The sequence below is a fragment of the Neopsephotus bourkii genome, unplaced genomic scaffold (genome assembly GCF_033783945.1).
Source record: "Neopsephotus bourkii isolate Nb327-2 ecotype Australia unplaced genomic scaffold, CSIRO-AGI_Nbou_v1 NB_398, whole genome shotgun sequence".
Lineage (NCBI taxonomy): Eukaryota > Metazoa > Chordata > Aves > Psittaciformes > Psittacidae > Neopsephotus > Neopsephotus bourkii.
Window position 1 is genome coordinate 670,245 of NW_026900902.1, and position 21,144 is coordinate 691,388.

The 21,144-nt window shown below is 41.7% G+C and overlaps 2 protein-coding genes across 6 annotated transcripts in view; one reads left to right on the top strand and one right to left on the bottom strand.

Annotated features, from left to right (window-relative positions):
- The window catches only part of BIVM (basic, immunoglobulin-like variable motif containing), a 30,334-nt gene extending 24,189 nt beyond the window's left edge, over positions 1 to 6,145 (bottom strand). The window contains exons 1-5 of one of the 4 annotated variants that reach the window (XM_061349266.1): positions 5,874 to 6,142; positions 3,978 to 4,582; positions 2,380 to 2,506; positions 1,364 to 1,459; positions 1,156 to 1,260 (exon numbers count right to left, since the gene is read on the bottom strand). In XM_061349266.1, coding sequence (XP_061205250.1) covers positions 1,156 to 1,260; positions 1,364 to 1,459; positions 2,380 to 2,506; positions 3,978 to 4,467 — 818 coding nt within the window. In that variant the 5' untranslated portion in view covers positions 4,468 to 4,582; positions 5,874 to 6,142. Of the gene's footprint in view, positions 1 to 1,155; positions 1,261 to 1,363; positions 1,460 to 2,379; positions 2,507 to 3,977; positions 4,583 to 5,458; positions 5,742 to 5,873 lie in introns of those variants that run through there. The other 3 variants (XM_061349265.1, XM_061349264.1, XM_061349263.1) reach the window with 3 other exon arrangements.
- Positions 6,146 to 9,067: 2,922 nt separating this feature from the next.
- On the top strand, positions 9,068 to 20,811 carry POGLUT2 (protein O-glucosyltransferase 2). Of its 2 annotated transcripts, XM_061349268.1 has the most exons (10): positions 9,068 to 9,477; positions 11,641 to 11,846; positions 12,262 to 12,467; positions 13,228 to 13,305; positions 17,050 to 17,222; positions 18,172 to 18,409; positions 18,986 to 19,195; positions 19,556 to 19,645; positions 20,251 to 20,355; positions 20,546 to 20,811. In XM_061349268.1, exons 1-10 carry the CDS (start codon positions 9,308 to 9,310, stop codon positions 20,561 to 20,563), a joined length of 1,494 nt encoding a protein of 497 aa, XP_061205252.1. In that variant the 5' UTR covers positions 9,068 to 9,307; the 3' UTR covers positions 20,564 to 20,811. The 2 variants fall into 2 exon arrangements, with proteins under 2 accessions (XP_061205252.1, XP_061205253.1); XM_061349269.1 differs by lacking the exons at positions 11,641 to 11,846; positions 12,262 to 12,467 and having other exon boundaries at positions 9,070 to 9,477.
- The last annotated feature ends 333 nt before the right edge of the window (positions 20,812 to 21,144 follow it).

Sequence of the window (21,144 nt, forward strand, 5' to 3'; positions counted from 1 at the left end):
CTTACCAACCTGCCAAGTACTTACAAATGATTTAACCAGGAAATAAAAAAACCTAATAAGTTAACATTTCTGCAGCACACAGAGCACTCAGGGGGGAAAAGTAAGACAAATTACAAGTTTAACTTTTGCATACACTGTTTACATAAAGATTTATCAGCTTGGTCTATAAGGGTTGCGGTACCCTGACATACTCCTAGAGATAAAAAATCCGGATGTAAGTCTCTTAAAGGAAGTTTTCATGACACCTTTCACTGATCTAACCAGTATGCTACCATTAAAGAACAGACTGCTGCCACATTCTCCAATCCAGCACCCACATTTTGTGCCAAACCCTATACACTGGCTTCAAAAAATACTAGCTAGATCAAATCCAACTCATGAAACAGGCAAGAATACAGCAATTTATTTTTTTTCATCTCAAAGAAGATAACAGATCAAAGTCCTGTCAAGGTGTTCAACACTCAAGTACAACATGCTCCTGTTTAACCCTAAAACTCCTAATGTGCTTAATAGAATAAAAAGGACAAAGATTTTAGACCCAACTCATCAAGATCAGGAAATGGCAGAAGTGAAACAGAATTTGAAATTCAAGTGTTCTGTGACTCCAACCCCACTTTTCTTTTTTATTTTATATAATCTCCTGAACAGCTCCACTGCAGCAAAGATGCAGCGCTCACTATTTCTTTTTCAGTTCTTAAATTATCTTTTACATAAAGCTACTAGTCTATATCAATTGCCTTTTCAGGCTGTTCCAGTGGCTTTAACTTGCATTTTCAAAAACAGGAAAATGAAGGTAAAGAAAAAAGTTTTCTAACTAGGAGAGCAGACTCATTAGAGCATTCTACAACCATTAAACAAACTGAATCAAATATCAAATAGAATTTCATGTCCACCTGATCTGTGCAGCAACACTGCACTATGCAAAATGGCTAGTGCAAAAAACTCTGCAAAGTTTCTTTGGGTATTGTCAGAGCACCCAGATATGCTTCATTATCCTAAATGTAAGAAGACTAACTTGTGTCACAAGTTAGTTTGTCAACCACATTTCTTTTTTTTTTTTTTTTATAATAACTGAACTACTACTGTGTTTTTAAAGGTTCTTTCTCTCAGTTTCATGTTATTTTGCATACGTTAACATCAAAAAAACAAACAGACCTCATTAAAGTTGTATTTCCAGTGAAGGGACCAAACCGAATCTCTTCAAATGGAGGCTGAAAGCCGAGTATATGCAAAGCTTCTTCTTGAGTAATAGGTGGTAAACTGGCAGGTGATGGAGGAAAAGAAAGAAAAAAAATTGTTTAATTAAATAATCAGCAATGTCTTTTAGAGTCTCTAGAGGCAAAGCAGTCTACGTGTGACTCACCTTCCAGCTCCCAGTGTACTATATAAGAAATTCCAGCAAGACACTAAAGACGAAATTCCACAGGAAGTCTTGTATTGAGGTCGGCTAACACAATACCTAAACAAAACAAAACCTCAAACACCTTAGTAAGTGTTCTTGAGTTAGTAATTTAGGAGCAACCTGAACTACTTTTCTGTGTGCCATGTTATCTTAAATGTTTTTATGTCACTTGTATTAAAATTGAATAAAATAAATAAATTAATTAATTAAAAATGCAATCTTAAAAAAAAAGCAAACATGTTAACCAATTTCTCTGTGAGATACTACTACCCTATTTCACACAAATCACTAGGAAAAAATGGTTCTGTACTAAAGCAATGTACAGTTTGATCCAGTCTCTTCTAACGTGTGAACTTGTACTAAACTGCACTTCTACCAGTTTACTAACAAATGCCATTCCAAGTTGCAGATTCCACAGCCTAACTCTAACTGATGTCACAGACATACAGATATCTAACACAGGCATATAGATGTCTAAACTGGTGTCACAGACATACAGTAAAAACCATATGGATTCAAAAACTAAATGAGCTTAGTAGAATCATAGAATAGTTATGGTTAGAAAGGACCTTAAGATCATCTAGTTCCAACCCCCCCGCCATAGGCAGGGACACCCCACACTAAACTATATTCATATGGTATAGGTTGTACAGAACTAACAGATTCTGGCCAAGTATTTCCCAGTGAAAAGAAAAATCAGGAGTAAAACATATCGGTGCTATGTTTAATTTTTGCCTGGCCATGCTAATAAACTTGGATGTTTGGGTTTTTTTCAGCAACAAATCCCCACACATTTTTTCCCCTATTGAAAGAAAAAAAATGTTTGCAAAGAAAGGTTTTATGAATTTCAACAGATGGGAGGGAAGCTCTTATTCCTCCTGTAGAAAGTAAGAGATTTTGGGTATGTATGCTTAACATATCCCCATTTACTAACAAACGGTATGGAGATAATCTTAAAAACAACTAATAAACACTACCATCTCCGGAGGTCCAACACTTTCCTCTCCTTCACATCTTCGAGGGCAGAACGCTGAGGACACTCCCTGTGATGTTTGCTTTTTTTATCTACAGATTTTTTCTTTGTCACCTGCTTCTTCATGTTGCCTGCAAAACAGATTTCAGAAACAAATGAATGCCTAGTTTGCCTTTCCTATCTTTCTTCTTAAATATTTTTAGTAATAGCATACATATCGAAAAGAGATGCTGGTTGTGTTAGTAAGTGCAAACTGGGTCTAAACATTAATTGAAGGAAAAAGCTCAAATACATAATCAAGATTGTCAACAGGTTTGTAAAGCTGCCATCAGCTCTGTAAACATCATTGTGTTCAGATCATGAACAGCATTAATGACGACCTGACTGACTGTTCAGAGAGCAGTCAATCTGATTATTCTAATGTGATAAATCAGCCATCACAGAAACAGGCACTTAGACTACCACGGACTTCCCACCTCCTAACATTAAATGCACAGAAAAATTTAATGAAACACGTGTTTTCCACAGCCAAACTCTGTAGCCAGCTAAATTTTCTGATGAAAAACTATATGCAAGTCCAGTAAGAATAATATACCCCCAAGGTCTTTTCCTTTTTGTAAGCCACTAAGGCAGTGGAAATGAAAAATTTGGCCACATGCTAGAGCTGTAGTATTGCTGTCCCATTCTGAAGCCATCAGTTCCAAATGAAACATACCACATCTATTTTAACAAAATGACCATCCTGTAATGACAGTAAGAAACTACCATTTGTTTCTTATTAGTACTAAAGGACACTACATGTACACATGAAAAAGCAAAGGCAACTTACCAAAGATGTTTTTAAGTTTTGCTAAACCAGTTTCATAGTAGAGAAAGCAGAAATCTGAGTAGCTAGCCAAGACATTAAGAAAAAAATCTACAGCCCTCTAAGTAAGTGAAGGGATTACAAGACAAAGAAAACCAAGTGTGTATGCAAGTGCTTGATTCACAGATGCAATCTGTGAACAAGCAGAGAAAGAACATAGGAGGTAGCAAAGAAATGGGCTCCCTAACAATGTATACAAATAGCAAATAAATACAATTCTCTAACAAATAAACTGCTGTCCTAGGTAACTATAATAACTTCATTTACCCCATAATAAACCAGGTCTTTCATTTCAAAATAGTTCTCTGAAGTAACTTGAAACATTTTGCAAGTGACAAACTTGTACTTATCGGGTAGAAGTAATCACTGCACAATACACAAGAAAAAAAAAGCCACTCCAAAAACCCAAGTGGGTGGGGGGTGGGTGAGCACACAAACAAATATAAACAAAACCAGAAGACATCCCAAATAATACCCAAAGGCCCCACACAGTTAAGCAGCAGCCAGCCCTGGTTTAGAGCCATTTTCCCAGGCAGCTACACCTGACTTTCACTCCTCCCATTTCACTCGTTCCTTTCCCAGCAAGCAGGTTGTTTGAGAGCAAGCTGTCTGAAATGATTGTACATGTTCCTCTATAGGACTTCTTCAAGAGGTAGGTGTGCTGACCAGGCCTCTCCAAAAATAAGTTCTAAACACAAAGTGTCTCCTAGCATACCATTGAATCTTCACCACCTCACCTGCTTTGTTCTTCAGATTGGTGGTGACGCCATTGAACTCTGACTTGTCAATTTCCCATGCCAGGGGAAGCTTTCCAAGGTCACCAGACAAGCCTTCCAAGTTAGCATCTTGTCTGTAGATTATATCTGAAGCACCAGTTTGAATTCCGAGTAAGCCAGGGGTGGTATTTCCAACATTTAAGGCAGCACTGCCTGACAGGCAGGCACTAACTGAAGCACTTGGGCTCTTACAAATAGATGTTACTCTGTTTAAAAAAGCATAGTCTGAGCAGATGGTATAAAATTTCTCTCGCGTATGAGTCACAGGACATCCCCATGGATAATGCCCATTTCCCCTCGACACCGAGGATGCAGTGGAGGCATCTGTCATGCAGTACGGCTTAACAGGATCATGAAGAGAAGCTTCTGGGGATTCTTTCCCAGGTTTGTTTTCAGTGTTTCCATTATTTCCAGAACCATTCTCCTTTTCATCTTCTGAAATGTTAGGCATTGAATGATACTGACAGAGTACTGTAGAGCTAAGAATGCTTTTTTTCTTTATGCTTTAATTACAACAGAGTTTGCATCATTACCTCCATTGCCTCTGCAAGGTATTGACAATGTACCTGAAAGAAAATGAGAAGTTAGTACAATCAACAACACAACACAAAGCTCATCTTTGAATAATCATGTCCAATAAAAGCTGAAACACCCTTCAAGATATGTCACAACATACACCACGTGTCTTCCAAAGCATCTCTAGATCCTACAAACAGCATTTATTTCTGAGTTGCCCAGCATACACCCTAATGATACTAGGATGAAGTTATCATGAGTAATTACACATGTAAATAAACACATTAATGATAAAATAAAAATCTCTTCCTACATTTCTGCAGTTGTGGTGGATCACTTCAATTCCTTACAGTCAGAATACATAGGCAGAGTACAAAATCATTTATGCAAATTAGCAAATCACAAAAACAACTTAAGAAGAATTCCACATACTTTTGCCCCTACTGAAGTTTGAGCTTATAGAAAATTACAGTAACTATTATCTTTCTTGACTGCAAATTGACAAAACTACCCTCTTTTTGACTGCTTTCCTCACGTGGCTGTTAAGGCTTTGTATTTTTATGCGCATCCTATTCTTCAAGATGTAGGAAAAGCGGGTTTATTTACAGCAGCTAAGAAGTCCCAAAACAAAATTTAGGAGCCTGTCTTGCTCCTAAATTAGGAAGTCCCAAAACTAAATTTAGGAGCCTGTCTTGCTCCTAAAACAACCGTTTTTAGAAAAGCAAACTGACAGCGTATGTTATCTGTCATCGCAGCACTTCGCACGCCCGCGGCGCAAAGACACGCCGCAGATGAGAAACCCGGCACGGAGGAAAAGGGAGTCCCACTCGAGAGCCCACTCCGGCAACACTGACTTCTGCTCCCTGACCTGATAGAGCAGCACACGCCCCGGCCCCGCCAGTGGGACTCAAGAAGCCCTACTCTACCTGAAAGCCTGCAAGGTAAAGCGGGAACACAGCACCACAGCAGTGGTGAGGGCAGCCGGTCTGCGCCCAAACCCGATCCGCTCGGGGAGCACCCGCTCACACAGCCCCGCGGGGTCACCCACCGGGAAGGCCCGCGCAGCTTCCCGCGGGACGTGGTAGAGGGAGGATGCCCGGCCTCAAGACCGGGGCGGGACGGCGGGGCTGGGGCGCCGCCAATCGGGGCCTCAGGGCGGCTCTGCGGCCCCGCCCCCCTCCAGTCAGGTCCGGAGAGGACAGCCGTGGGCCGGGGTAAGATCGCCGGCAGCAGGGCCAGCAAGGAGGGCGGATGGGCCTGCTGTGCTCCTCAGCGCCGGTGGCGGGGCAGAGGAGGGGAAGGGCGGCTGCTGGCGGCACGGCCCCGCTCCCGGCCCATTACCTGCGCTGCTCGGCGCGGCGCCCGCCTGCGTCGGCTCCCCCGGCCGCGGCGGAGCGGGGACGCGAGCACGCCGGAAACAGACACGGCGCAGCGCGGGCTCACCTGCGCCCCCACCGCCCCCGCCTCCGCAGCGCCGCCGACGGCCGCCACCAACTCCCGCGGCGGTGGGGGGATACGTGGGGCTGTCCGGATGTAGCGGCGGCCGTGCTGTCCCTGCAGTCCTTCATGGTGGCTCAGAGGAACCGGCTGCGCGTCATTCGCTGAGCTGCGGCTGCGCCTTGGCGCTGCAAGACCCATCGCTTTGGCTGTTCTCTCCCCTTCGTATGCGCCCTCATGGTCTCGTCCGCCGCTGCCCCGGGGGCGGGAGGTGCAGGATCTGCTCAGGGATGGCCGTGCGGGCGTGGGTGATGTTGCTGCGGGTTGTTTCGCCGGAGGCTCCAGCTTCGCTGCGGTACTGGCTGCGCAAAATCCTGGTCCCAGCTGCCCGCCGCCGCTGGCCATACAGGGCAGGTGCCTGGCTCCGGACTGCCGGCCGTGGGGACGCCAGCCCTTGCAGACCGGGGGCACTCCCCGCATTCCCGTGGGGTGCGAGTGTTCGAGTGCCGCCGCTTCTGCTAGGTGGGTTTTCCCGCCTTGGCCTGCCGGTGGTGGCGAGGCTGGGGCCGCCCCTCCGTGCGCAAAGCTCCGAGGGCGGCTGGATGCCTGATCCAGGCTGTCCCTGCTGCCCCAAACTGCCGCCGGGTTAAAGTAGGTTCTGCTCACGGCAAGTGTTGGCTCAACTTTGGTATCGTGCTTCTAGCTTGGAGACACCTTCCCGTTGAGGTGTTGGCGCATGACAGGGAGCGTTGGGTTCCTGGGGAGCAAGGGGCAGGTATCTGAGCCTTGTGTTTACACAGGTGTCTCTTGGTTTCCCTGACCGTAGCAAGAATACATATAACAGAAATGCTTCCAGAAAACTGTAAAGAAGAACAAACGAAGATTTCAGATCTAAAACTACTGATGGTATTTCCCATGTCCACTGCAGCCAGCATATTTTCAACACCATTAAACGCAGTGACACTGAAGCCATGAGTGGAGTGCTTCTGGTACTGCCACAATTACTTAAAATGTAGTCGGTTTAAAATACTCAGATTTGTAATCATTACTGCTTTTATAATGGCATAGTTACAAACTTAAAAACAACAAAGGAAAATACTGACCAAACCCAGGAAGATCAAAAGGTTACATGGTGTCCTTTACTGCTGACAGGGGATCCAGTGCTAGTGATGACTGCACAGTACCCTCAGAGCCCTTATCCCTCTCAACAGTTTCTGAGAGAGGTGCTGCAAATAATGGAAAGAATCCTCCAGTGTTAGTTATTTGACAGTGTTCAGTGGTCAGGCAGAGCAGAGTTGCAGAGTATCTGTAGTAGCCATGGCCACAGCCAAGTTTGCCATCTCCTGGACACGAGGGAGACAAAACACGATCAGATTCAAAGTTTTATGTGATTTTTCCCTGAGAAAACCTGCCTCTCATTATGGAGAGCATCCCTTATGCTTTTGCCAGCTGGAAGCCTGTTGAGCTTTAGTTGGCCAACAGCTTTTGAAGTAATTAAACAATTCTGCCTCTTTGAGCCAAATTATAGGCATGAGGGTAGCAGCAACATTGGCTTTGCCAGCCAGGGCTAAAATTAGGTTGCATGATTGATTTTACAACTTGTTTGGGTGCTAACAAATAGTGCCAGATCTCTACACAGATTCCTCAAGCTGCATTTAATGTGGGGGAGAAAAGCTGGAGGAGAGAATGGCAGGAGGGTAGAAGCATGTCACCTTTACTTCATTGCCGCTGTGCTTTTTTTAACATTCCAGTACTGCCCTGCTAGGGAGAGGAAGGATGTTCTGTGAATTCTGTAGCTGTGACATTTCTTTTTAAAGTTCTCTTCCATTAAAGGAGGCTAGCTTGTTTCATACAGTGAGACATAAGCTGAGAAGGAGTGTGATTTCAGGCTGTAAAATACATTGGGCTAGTAAAGATGGGGAAGGAAAAGGAGCTAAAGGGTCATGGATATAAAGTAGAGCCTGCAAGAATTTTTAGACTGGAAATTGCAAACCTTTTAACTGCTGGATGTCCTGAGAAATCATGTCAATAGGAATGGGGGGGGGGGGGGGGAGGGGGGGGGATGGGGGAGGGGAGGCAGGTGGCAAAAATCTGGCTTCACAAGTTGAGAGCTTGGTAATATTTTAAGGCATTTTGTGATGCGGTTGCTGGCTGGAAAAGACTACATTAATTGACCTAAATGGTCTTTTCTCAGCTTGTCGTTTTCTCAAAGCAAGTGATTTTGATTTGTGTGTGTGTGTCTGTGTGTTCACTTTTCTATAAATATGTTTGCAGTATTTCAAAATGCAAAATAAAAAATCTCATTGAAATTGTGACTCCTTGATAATGTTCAATTTTCTGTATTGCCTTATCAAGAACAAAGCAATAAAGAACAATGAAAGTATCTTTTGGGATTAAAGTATCTTTTGGGATTAAAGTTCTTTCACAAAGAAGGCTTCGTTTTGGTGAGGTTTCTGCAGCTAAATGACAAAAGCATTTGGGTATGTGTGTGTACAGCCTACCTGAAAGGAGGTTGCAGTTGGTCTCTTCTCCCAGGTAATAAATAAACAATAGGACAGAGGAAATGGCCTCAGGTTACACCGGGGTGGTTTAGATTGGATAAGAGGGAAAATGTCTTCCCGGAAAGGGCTGTAAAGCATTCGAACAGGCTGCCCAGAAAAATGGTGGAGTCACCATCCCTGGAAGTATTTAAAAGAACTGTAGATGTGGCACTTTAGGGCATGGTTCAGTGGTGGACTTGGCAGTGCCGGTCTAACGGTTGGACTCGATGGTCGTTAGGGTCTTTTCCAACGTGAATTATTGTATATGTAGTTAAGAACAGCATCAGCACTAGCTTTCTGCAATCCGAGTTTGGACGGTTTGACAATGTGCCATCGGGTCACCCAGGGTGTGCGTTTGGACGTACGGCAGCGGATGCTTTTCTCCGAGACAGCGTGCTGTGGGCTGGCGAGTTGCCTCTTCACCTCTGCGCCAGGCACTCCAGTACGGACAGAACGGCAACACCGAACGCAGAGCCGGCTTTCCCCATTCCCGTTCCTCTGAGATGGGTTGCGGCAGAGCCGCCCCTCAGCCGCCCCACGGCAGCACCGCCCCTAGAGAGCCGGTGGGTGCGGCGGAAGATCTGCCCGCCCCGATCCCCTCAGGCGCCGCGGGAATGGTTCGCTGAGGGGCCGGGCGCAGGGACAAGGCGGCAGCGGCTCCGCGATCCCCCCGGCTCCGCTGCATGCAGCCGCGGCGCAGGCGGGACTGCCGGGTGCCGTGGTGAGGGAAGGCGGAAGGCCCCGGCTGCGCGTCCCCCGCTCCTCGGCGGTGTTTCTCCGCCGGGGGAAGCTCTGTAAATGCGTTGCCTGTGGCCGTTCTGCTTTGCCCTAGGAGCCGTGGCTGCGGCTGCCGCGGGCGGCCGGCTGAGCGCCGAGCGCAGCGCGGTATGGGGGCCTGGGCTGCGCGCCGAGGCCGCCCTCCCCGCGCGATACTTTTACGTGCAGGCCGTGGACGCCGAAGGACAGAGGTAAGGGCGGCGAGGAGGCTTCTTTGCACCGCTATGGTGGTCAGGAAAACATCTAAGAGATGGGTTAAAAAGTGCTTGGGTTCCTGCTCGCCACCCGATCCCGGAGGGGCGGCGCATCAGGCGCCGAGCAGCAGAGCTTTTTCCACGCCCTTCCCCCGGCTTCGGCATCCCCCACTTGAGTGTCTGCGGGCCCTGGGTCCGCATCGTAATGGCCGGACCTCTTGTAAAGGAGGCAAGCGCTCTACTCCCCTCGACCTTGACTCGCAGCGGTGCCCCATCCTCAGCAAGGCTGACCTTGCCTGCCCGTGTCCCACCTGAACCCCTCTCGCCTTCTGAGCAGAAATGGGCTTGGGATTTTCGTGTAAATAGGAAAGGCTGAGGGCTCCCGACGTGGCTTTCCCTGGCTGTCGCTTAGAAAAAAAAAAAGCTAATTAATCTTTTTAGGGGTAAAAGTGAATTAATCTTTTTAGGGGTATCCAATTATGGCACAAGGGGATGGGATGAGGGTGAAAAATGTTCAACAACAAAACACATACTAGCATGTTAAATGTGTGCTAAATTAGTGTGCTAAATTTATGCACCAGCTTTCTCAGCTTTGTCAAAACCTGGACAGCAGCTAATATATTTAATTATGATATACCTGCTCAGGTGCCCAGCCTGTTTCCGCTGTTAGGAGCATCAGTATTTCTCCTAAAGGCATAGGCACACGATCATTAGAGTCATTCAGCAATTACAGGCCATTAGGTAAACTTGACTGGGACGAGACCGGTAAGCTTAGTTTTCAGAGGGCACTCACGGCTTTCCATTTCTACAGGAAAGAAACCCTGATTGTACAAACTAGATAGGAGCTCAGAGTGCTTTTCCAGATTAGACACACTGTGGCATGTGTGAGTCTGGAAGCTGCCAATTCAGCTTACCTGAGAGTGTAAATATTTCCTGCGTTTAGTTGAACTGGCAGCTCTCTAGTGTGGTTGGGAGAGTGTCAGGAAAGGTGAATGGGCTGCCAGGCTGCAATCCATTAGTCGGACTGTTCCCACCTCCTCTCTCTATCCCAGGCTCTCCTTACATATTTGGGACTGTGTAAAGAAGTGGAAAGAAGTTGGCAAGTGCAGCATTTTCACTGTGCCAACTTCGTTAATAAATGTCACTTTGTCAACACATGTCAATGGTATGTGATAACGATTTTTAAAATTTTATTTGGGTTTATAGAGGTTTTTCTATGTATGGTGAATTTTAGCAGGATTTCATAAGTACATGTTGAATTACACCATCCCACTATAATATTTTTCCTACCAAGACATTGGCATTTGTAATATCCTTCCTCCCCCCCATATAAGCTGTCATAATGATAAAGAAGTTTAACTTCATTCTTTAATTCCTTAAATAGTACGATGAAAATAAAGAAACATTTTGCTTCTGTGTGTAAAATAACAGACTTATTAAGCTGCTAAAGTATAGCTTGTTTAGTATTATTTTTTCATATATATCTATAGAATTATAGAATGGTTTGGGTTGGAAAAGACTTTTACAGGTCATCTAGTCAGACCTGCTTGCCATAGGCAGGGATGCCTTCCACTAGACCAGGTTGCTCAAAGCCCCATCCAACACTGCCAGGGATGGAGCAGCCACAACTTCTCTGGGCAACCTGTGCCAGTGCCTCACCACCCTCACAGGGAAGAACTTCTTCCTAATGCCTAATATAATCTACCCTATTTCAGTTTAAGACTGTTGCCCTTGTCTTTTCCCTACAGACAGGACACCAAGATTCATCTACCGAGGTCAATTTATCTGTGTGCTCTCTGCCTTCCTATCATTTTGCATTTGAGCTGCTACTAATCAAGAGCTATGCAGGATTTTTAAAGGTGCTGTTTTCTGATATGAAGACTGTATTTCCAACACTGTTCAACATGTAGGGCACCGAGTGACTTTGGAGGTGTCTTCAGGACCATCTTGGGTGGAACCTTTCTGATACCTTCTAACAGCATGAGATATTTTAGGTACTCTAACAAAAATTGTGCCTTGCTTGTGAATACCAATATGTGCTCATAAAGACCTAGCATGGCTCAGCAAAGTCATCTGCCAACTTGAAAAGGAATGGAACACACCAAGAAAGCTGTTGTGTGTTTCCTTTTTTTATTAAGCTCCCACTTGTTCTCTGGGCAGGTTCACTTCGTCACCAGGTGAAAATGCATTCCAGGTGAAGATCACTGCTCCTGAGGAACAGTTCACTCGAGTTGGTGTGCAAGTATTAGACAGGAAGGATGGTTCCTTTCTTGTGAGATACAGGATGTATGCAAGCTACAAAAGCCTGAAGATAGAAATCAAAACTGGAGATAAACATGTTGCAAAGTCTCCGTATATTTTAAAAGGTAAGAAGCAGCACTACACACAGATTTCCTGTTGTGGCTTTTCCTCACAAACTGTGTCCCAGAATGTCTTCTAGGATTAGCATAGCATTATGCAGGACCTTGGTACTTCTCCACACTATCAAATGCCATTGAAATTATGGATTCATTGTAAACATTCTGTGCATACTATTCAAAATAATAAAAAGAAACAAATGCTGTGATGCTGTTGCCTAGCAAATAACACATAGAGAAGACAGCTCACACAGAAGCTGGTATAGCTTTGTGTGACTCCACTGGAGTAAAACAACATTCAAACATGTCAATTTAGAGTTTCTGAAAGTTTGGTTCTAAGTAATGAATGTTCATGTCTGACCTTGTTTTGTGATCTCAACAGCTCAGTGGTGTGACTTATTAAAAATAACTGTGTTCCTGACAGGACCTATTTATCATGAAAACTGTGACTGCCCTCAGGAGGAGAGCAGTGAATGGCTGGAAGAGATGAACTGCCCTGAAAGCATTCCACAGATTCAGAGAGACCTAGCAAATTTTCCCACTGTTGATCCAGATAAGATTGCAAAAGAAATTCCACAGAGGTTTGGCCAAAGACAGAGTTTGTGTCATTACACCATCAAAGATAATGAGGTATGGAATGGGTTGATCTGAAGCCCATCTAGGGATTGCGTGCAAGTCATACAAGTAGGCTGTCTGGCTGTCCCCAGTTGAAAGGCTTCCTGTAGCCAGTTCTTTAAGAAACTGCCTTTGTTTGCTTCTCTATTCTTGAATACTTTGCAGTTTGTATGTGAGCACAACAATATCTGTCCTACTTTGTAAAGTGCTTTTTGTCCATGTTATAACTTAAGCACCGTGAAGGCAAATTACTTTCCAAGCAATCAGTATGAGTACTGGGCGCAGACCCAAGTCTCCTAAATGCTAATTTACTTTCCTGTTCTCTGGGTAATATTGCATGGAGTGTCATGATCATCTAATTTGACATGCACCAACAAATTACGTTGAGCATAACTCCGAGGTAAAGAAATGCCACTTTTATCTCCACTGAGGATCAGAGCTGCAGTTCTTTTTAACACAACTGGACTGACTTCAGCAGAGTTTCATGTGGCAATGAAAACAGTGGAACACAACAGAAACAGGCAACCAGCTTCTGTTTCCATGAGACAGACCTAAAACATCTGCAAAAGGAAGCAAAGCTTGTCCTTTTCTTTTGGATACTTTCCTGTGATGAGTTAGAGAAACAATCTTTCTGAAGCTTCCCAGCTGATTCATAAATCTGTACAGCCATACAATCTGTCTGACTAGATACTAAGTGATTAAAAGAGCTCAAAATTTTGTCAGTGGTTGTCTGAAATGAAAACACCAGACCAGTAAACTCTGTGTTTATGTTCAGGTTTATATAAGGACGTATGGGGAACATGTTGGCTTCAGAATTTTCATGGATGCCATACTGCTTTCTTTGACAAGAAAAGTGAGTAGTCATTTATTCTGTGTGTCCTGATCTATAGAAGCCTGGGCTTAACAAATATACTTCATCATATTTGTTGCTGTTTCTCTTTAAAAGTTATTGTTTTTGATTAATAATGGAAAGGTCAGATGGATTTTCCTTGTTTGAAGTTGGCATTTTCTAGAATGCTCTCTGATCAGAGTAGCACAAATGTTAATTAATAACAGGCTTTTATAGGAGAGTTCAGTAGATTTGGATACACTGTGGTTTGGGTTTTTTTCTGTAGACAAAAATAAATCATAATAAATCATCCTGCAGCATCTCATATAAAATTCTGCCTTTGCTAGTACCTTTTACAGGATGACTGAAGAAAAAAATAGAGAATGCATATCGTTCTCCACTGAATACTGTATGCCAAAAACAAAAACAGGGAGGGTTGAGAAAGAGTAGCAAAAGCCCAGGGGACGTCCCTTGATGTACAAGTGAAAAACAACATACAGACCCTTTCCTAGGCAAACTTTGGAAAAAAAACTGGCATTATGTATAAAGCAACAATATAGCATGACTATAATCACAAATACGTGTTACATAAAGAAAATAGTAAGAGAAATATGAAGATATCCAAGTTAATACCTATTTTTGACTGTAGAATACAACACACTTTGTCTTTTTAAAAGGAGAGAAGAGAGTAGCTTCTGAAGTACGGACCTGTTCACCTAAAAAAAGAAAAATCCTTAAATATCTAATAAAAAATAAACACATTATTTATAAACAGCTGAAAGGTAAGGTAGTTGGTATGAAACAGCATGGATTTATCCTTTCTTTCTGTAACAAGATAATAGGCTTCCTATATAGATGTCAAGTATCATAAGTTTAGTTAGGCTTCTGGGGGCAAGTCTCCCAAGGTTCTCATAAACAAGATAGGAAAACTGCCTTGAAGAAACTACTGTAACCTCTTAGATAGCCTTACTTTAACAACAGTTGCCAGTGTTTCCAGAGAGGTGAAAGGTGTCACAACATTATTTTTCAGAGATTTGTCCTAGGTTCAGTGCCCATTTAATAGTGTAGTTATATTTTGACTGAATGATGGACTAGAGAATATGCTTATTGAATTTTTAGGCAACAAAAATGAAAGAATCTGCAAGCACCTCCTGGTACAGCATCGTAATCAAAGTATTTCTTAACAAGAGAAATGGTGTGGAAAAATGGATAAAATAAAGTGACAAGGGCAGGGTATTACTCAAAGGCTGGATAAATCGTAAAGCTGTGACACCTATTTTAAAGTAGGGAGTGAGTGGTTATTTTCTGCAGAGAAATGTGAAGGTTACAGTATCACATGAGTCACAGTGGCATGCTGTTGCGAAAAACTAAACACACACATGAGAGAAGTGGAAAGTAACCTTTCTCCTATACTCCGGATTAGTAATGGGTCAATTCTGCTACTGTGCCTGCTTTTGGGTGTCAGCTTCCAGAAAGGTTGTTCAATTGCTGACATTGCACAGGAAAGGGGTAAGAATGACTGTCATACAAATGCAGATTCATTTAAGTGGGGATCGTCTCATCTAAAAGGTATTTATAATCGAAAATGTTATCCTCTAAAAAAATAAAATTATATATTAAAATAATCTAAAATGTTGTCTTAAGGGAAGACATGAATGTAACCTTTAATTATCTAAAAGATTGCTCTAGGGAAGATGGAAGTAAGCTGTTCTCTGTGTCGTAGTGTTGGACAAGAAATAATGGAATTAAATTGCATCAGAAGTATTCAGGCTAAATGTAGGGAAAGATTTGCTAACTCCAAAGACAAAAACTGTTTACAGATCTAGTAAAGCACAGTTTGTCTCATCCCCATTAAATACTTCAAAATTTCTATTAAGATGCTGTCACTGGAAAACAATAGATCTATTGAGTTGGAGAAGGTTGATCCCCGTTGAGTGATTCTGCCATTGAGGAGGCAGATAAAATAAAATTTGTAGCTTTTCCATGTCCATTATAACCATTAGATGGCACTGTATTAATAAAGTTTAGTGCTGAAGATTAGAATGTGTAGCCAAACCCCCTCTGAAATGAAGGTAAACAAGAAAACTTTTTTTGTCAGTCTGTATACTGAAGACAAAAAGTACTGCTTTGGGTCTCTTGTCTTTAGAAATTGTGGATGTCTCTGCCAAAGGCTTCACCATGTCATCAAATTAAAGAAGAATTATCATCAGCCATTTAAAAGGGTGTTTGATGTTTGCTGTATTACTGATTTCTATCTCTGTCCATAAACTAGAAACTTCAGGAAACCTATCTGGGCCACAGAAGAATCCTGAAATGTTAGCTTTTGTTCAGCCATTTGGATCTGAAGAATAAAGGGATTTGAGAGGAGAAATGCTTTGATACATATATATGTTGAGAAATCAGGAATATGTTTAAACCCTTATTTTTATGTGTTATATATATTTTAATTTGAGAATTATTAACATTCACAATTGTTCTTTCTTCAGATAAAATATTTTCTCGTGTAGGTGTTAAGATAGTTTTCAAAAAATGCCAGTATAATAATGGGATATTCATAATGGTCAAATACCCAACCATGACTTATTGATGAGGAAGACAAAAACAAAAGAAAGATTATGTCACAGTGTGAAACCTGTGACATGCCTGTCTTGTAAAAATGGTAAATTTCTCATTTCACCTTCTCAAAAACAGCTACACAGCAAGGAGGCTGTTTGGCTGTGCAAAGATGAGCTAATCTGACTTAGATTCTTTTGCTTTGAAAGAGGCAAGTGATGGCAATGTTTAAAAAAAATTAGTGTCATGAAAGGGGTGAACTAAAAACAGATTAACGGCATCAATTCTGCACTGACACTATACATGCCTTCAGGGTTCCATAAAACTCAGCCATATGTCACTTTCAGATTTCTGCTCTCTCAACTGAGTGCCCCGCCATTTTCAGTTTCTTCTCATAAGGCAGCTGGTCTTGTCCCTATCAGAGTGGATGCATTTCTTTGTACCTTCTTTTACTTTGTTTGCAAATGCCAGAATCACACACAATGCTCAAGATGGGAGTACATCGACATTTCATATAGCAGCAAAAATGCCCTCTGTCCTGTTGTTACAAAGTTTCCTGGCCACCAGCAACGGTATTTATCTTGATTTTTGGCTACAACATTGATTTCAGATATGGTTCCATACTACCAACTATTTTAGATAAGTGAGGATGTTATGCTTAGTAATTAATCCCAGCACTGACTAAATGTGGTCTTCCCATCATGGCTGTTCCTTTCTGTTACTTCTATTTTGTTGGATTTAGTCATCAGGCAGACACAGGGCAAATCAGTTCACTCATGTTAGAGCAAACTCATTTACCAACCAACAGCAATTTTGCATACAGTCAGCAAGGTGGTTCACCTTTCCTAGGAACTATACCATGGCTTACTAGATCCCAGTGCTAGCCTGGTACAAAGATTGTGTGACCAGTCATGTAAAGTATAACAAGAGACCATCCTCTAAATTGGAGTGTTCCTATTCCTTCAAAACAAAAAAAAAAAAAAAGAGCATTTATGTGGCTTTAATCTTTAAAAAAATACATTATCTTGTAGGCTTTACTCCATGGTCTCAGTACTTGTAACATGTTTCTAAACTTCAGAGATTTATTACAGGTACATTAAGTAGAGACCTGGCTATTTTTTTCTCTTAGTGAGGTTGTTTTCAAAATGCAAGGTGCCAGCAGAACAATACTGCTTTGTATTAAAATGCATTTGTGCCTACTTTGCTTCTGTTTAGGTGAAAATGCCGGATGTAGAGTTTTTTGTTAACCTAGGGGACTGGCCTCTAGAGAAAAAGAAGTCCCCACAGAACCTGCACCCCATCTTCTCATGGTGTGGGTCCAGTGAGTCAAAGGACATTGTCATGCCAACATATGACTTAACAGACTCAGTTTTGGAGACTATGGGACGGTAAGAAATGGCTTAAAATTTCCACAAAATTCACAGCGAATGATTTCCAAAAAGATATTTATATTAACAGTATATTGGTTTTATTTATTCATTGAGACATTGACATCCTGTAGGCAGGCAGTAACTGTGTAATCAGTATCTTAACATTAACTAAGTTACGGATATAAATGGCATATTAAAATATTTCACTGTTTTATTTAAAAAAATCAAAATTCATCTAAACATGTTCAAGTCATTGAAAACAGCACTTGGAAGGAATGCTTCAAGGGAGGTATTTTGATTGCTGTGTTTCCCACCCATGAACATGTTAACAACTGGCCAGGTCTCTTTGTTCTGATTTCCTAGAATCTTTTTTTTTTCTACCTTTTAAAGCCCAATGTAGACAGAATTCTTTTTACCTAAGATTTACCATCTCCCACTTTGATTACTTACCATAACTGGCCTTAGTAACTGCTTTATTGCTGTCCTGAAACACTATAAAGCCAAATTCTGGGAGTTTTTTGTAATCCATTTTTAACCTATTTCACTGCATTTAGTTCTAGTTATTTCTTTATTATCAAGGCTTATTCTAAATTCCCTGCCCCACCTAATTTGTTTTAATTTAGCAAAGTACTTAAGGAAGTGAAATACGCTCTACAGAGCTAATTACATTACCCTGCATCACTCTCATCTGTCTGGCAACCATATACACTTTTAGCTACTTTTTCCAATGACAACCAACACGTACGCTTTCCACATGCCATGTTGTTGTTGAACTAATGCTGTCTTGCCTCTGAACTTGACATTCCTCATCTAGTTTTATTGCTGCAAAAATACGGATACAATACACAGACAGGTGTGTTCATGACTTACCTTCATCCTTGGTATTGCCTATTGGTACTGTAACCTCCTTTAAGTAATTAACATTTCCAGCAGGCTTCACTATTAAATCACTTTTTTTCTCCTCCAGAGTCAGTCTGGACATGATGTCAGTACAGGCAAATACTGGCCCGTCATGGGAAGACAAGAATACCACAGCATTCTGGAGAGGACGTGACAGCCGCAAGGAGAGGCTTGAACTTGTAAAACTCAGCAGAAAATATCCAGAGCTCATAGATGCTGCTTTCACGAACTTTTTTTTTTTCAAACACGATGAAAGCCTCTATGGCCCCATTGTTAAGCACATTTCATTTTTTGACTTTTTTAAGGTAAGACACTAATAATTTTTCATACAGCTAGGTTCTTGGTGTATCCCATTATCAAATAACTTTGTAGGTATTACTGATAATAAAATGACCTTTAGATTTTCAGCACAAAACCAGTAACAAGCATGAATAGGTATCCCTCCAGTGGGATTAGCTGCTGTGTAGCTCTTACATAGGGGATGATGATGTTTAATTTACATCTGAAGGTTCTGTAGAACCTTGTGTAATCTATATAACTCCGAGTTCCTTTTTATTTCTTTTTCCTGATTCAGCGATCAGGACTACTAATGTAACTAACATAGTGGGAAAATCAGTGGATGAAGTGGCACATCTCCCCTCACATCCGAGGATGAGCATCTGAGAATTTCTGGATAATTTAATTGATGAAGCGGGCACCTCTGTGTACCCTGCACTCTGAGGAACTCCAATATAAATACTAAAAGCTACTTAACATTGACCCTTGACTAGCCAGTCTTATATTGCTCAAGTCAGTAATACCAGTGCCCGCAGAATAATATAACCTAACCAAGCTGCTGGCATCTTGTGTTTGTTAATAACTGACACTCATTTTCTTTCCAGTATAAATACCAAATTAACATTGATGGCACAGTGGCAGCATACAGATTGCCTTATCTACTAGCAGGAAACAGTGTGGTGCTAAAGCAAGACTCCATCTACTACGAGCATTTCTATAACGAGCTGCAGCCATGGAAACACTACATCCCATTTAAAAGCGATCTCAGTGATCTACTAGAAAAGCTGCAGTGGGCAAAAGATCATGATGAAGAGGTGAATATACATTTAGAAGTATTTGGCAATGTTTCTAGACAACATAGAGCAAAAATTTCATTGCTTAAAATAAAAATCTATTAGAAGGACTTAAAAATTATTTTAATCAACTCTACAAACAAAAATACTTTTAAAAAGTATATAATACATCCATTAATTTGAAATTAAGTTGAACTTTGCAAAATTAAGAGTATATTCGTAAGAATTACTTACTTTTAAAAGTAAGAGTGCTTAAATAAAAATAAAGTCGTTATCCTAAACTGCCAACGCTTAACTCCAGAATCAATACTGGCAGCCTGAAATAACTACTGGGGTTTTTAGAATTAAAAAAATAAACCCAACTTTTATTTTCTTTGACAGGCAAAAAATATTGCAAAATCTGGACAAGAATTTGCAAGAAACAATCTCATGGGAGATCACATTTTTTGTTACTATTTCAAACTTTTCCAGGTTAGTACATCTTTCATAGCTACTGCCACAAAACCAGAAATCACACAGAAAGAATGAAGGGCAATGGAGCTGCTGGAAATTGTCCAGTCCAGTAATTGAAGCGACAAGGCAAGCAGCAGCAATGGGAAACTTCAGTAGGTTTATGAACACTGTATGCAGTTATTTGCTATGAAGGCCCTTATGGCTGGTGTTTTGGGAGAAGCAATCGGATCCCATAAATCTTGATCTAATCTGCATGAATATGTTGCCCACAGTGATCAAAGAATTCCACCTCAGACACACACCCTGTGATCCACAGCTGAAAATACCTGTACATTAGCACTGAGATAACCGAAGCTCCAGTGTGGCACCAGAAAGGGCTCCCATCTACAGTTATGGGTCTGTTTACCATGCTGGTTACACATGGAGTGTGTATACATATGGTTGGTTGCATATGGAGTAATGAGTATGCATATAGAGTAATGAGTAATTCTGTAAAAACTCCAGGGCTACACAAGCCCTGGAATTTTTACAGAACTACTCATCTGAGATGGTGCACTTTTTACAGTCAGATGCACAGTCTAGGAAGTTTATACACTAAGGATATCTTCCTCTTTTAAAACTAGGAGTATGCCAGTTTGCAAGTGAGCGAGCCAAAAATCAGAGATGGGATGGAGAAAGTCCAGCAGCCTGAAGATGACCTTTTTCCATGTACTTGCCACAGAAAAAAGGTACAGTAAATGTACTGTGCTGGATGCTTTCACTACTGCTTCTCTGCATTGCTCAGCACCTTGTGGTATCAGTTACCAGACATTAGCACCTACCAAACTCAGAAACATGTCTTAATGTATTTGCAGGGCTAGACAGGTAAAATTTGAGTTTCCAGTTAACTGAAAAGTGTTTCTTGTTTCTTGACTGCAGGGCAAAGATGAACTCTGACAGAAAGAAACCAAGTAATTTTTTTTGTATTTGCCTACATTCAGACTGCCTCTTAAGGAAAGAATTAAAAATTGGATTAAAATGCCAGCAGATAACGTCAACAGATATTAAAGAAGTTTACAGTATTATGATCTACATATGGAAGAAAACCAAGTGCCCCTTGTTTCCTTTTTATCGTGTAACGGTTGCAGGGCCTTGTTCAAAGCATTTTTGTAATTTTTTTTTAATAAAAAAATATGTTTGTATCAGTCACGTGTTCCTGTCCTGAGACACCATGGAAATGCAGATACTTCTTACTTGTGCTTGTTATTTTCACAGATTTACTGTCAGTGAAACGAGTCTCTTTAGCAGTATGAAAAGAATTAAGTAGCGTTGAGCAGTGACCACTGAAAATAAGCTGATCATTGTTTCAACAATCTAGTCTACTCTGGTTTTAGAACACCTGCTTCCCACTGATGCTAAGTAATTCAGCTGTTACTTCTGGGCATATTGATATCATCTGAAAATGACCCATAGGTGGATTTAATATCCAGACTAAACTTATCAAATTCTAAAGTTAATGAATATGCTTCCAGTCCAAA

Excerpts from the sequence above, each read along its gene's own strand:
- POGLUT2 (XM_061349268.1), top strand. The coding sequence starts at position 9,308 with ATGCGTTGCCTGTGGCCGTTCTGCTTTGCCCTAGGAGCCGTGGCTGCG. Across the intron at positions 11,847-12,261 it reads GTCTCCGTATATTTTAAAAG|GACCTATTTATCATGAAAAC; the intron begins GTAAGAAGCAGC and ends TGTTCCTGACAG. Across the intron at positions 17,223-18,171 it reads GTTTTGGAGACTATGGGACG|AGTCAGTCTGGACATGATGT; the intron begins GTAAGAAATGGC and ends TTTCTCCTCCAG.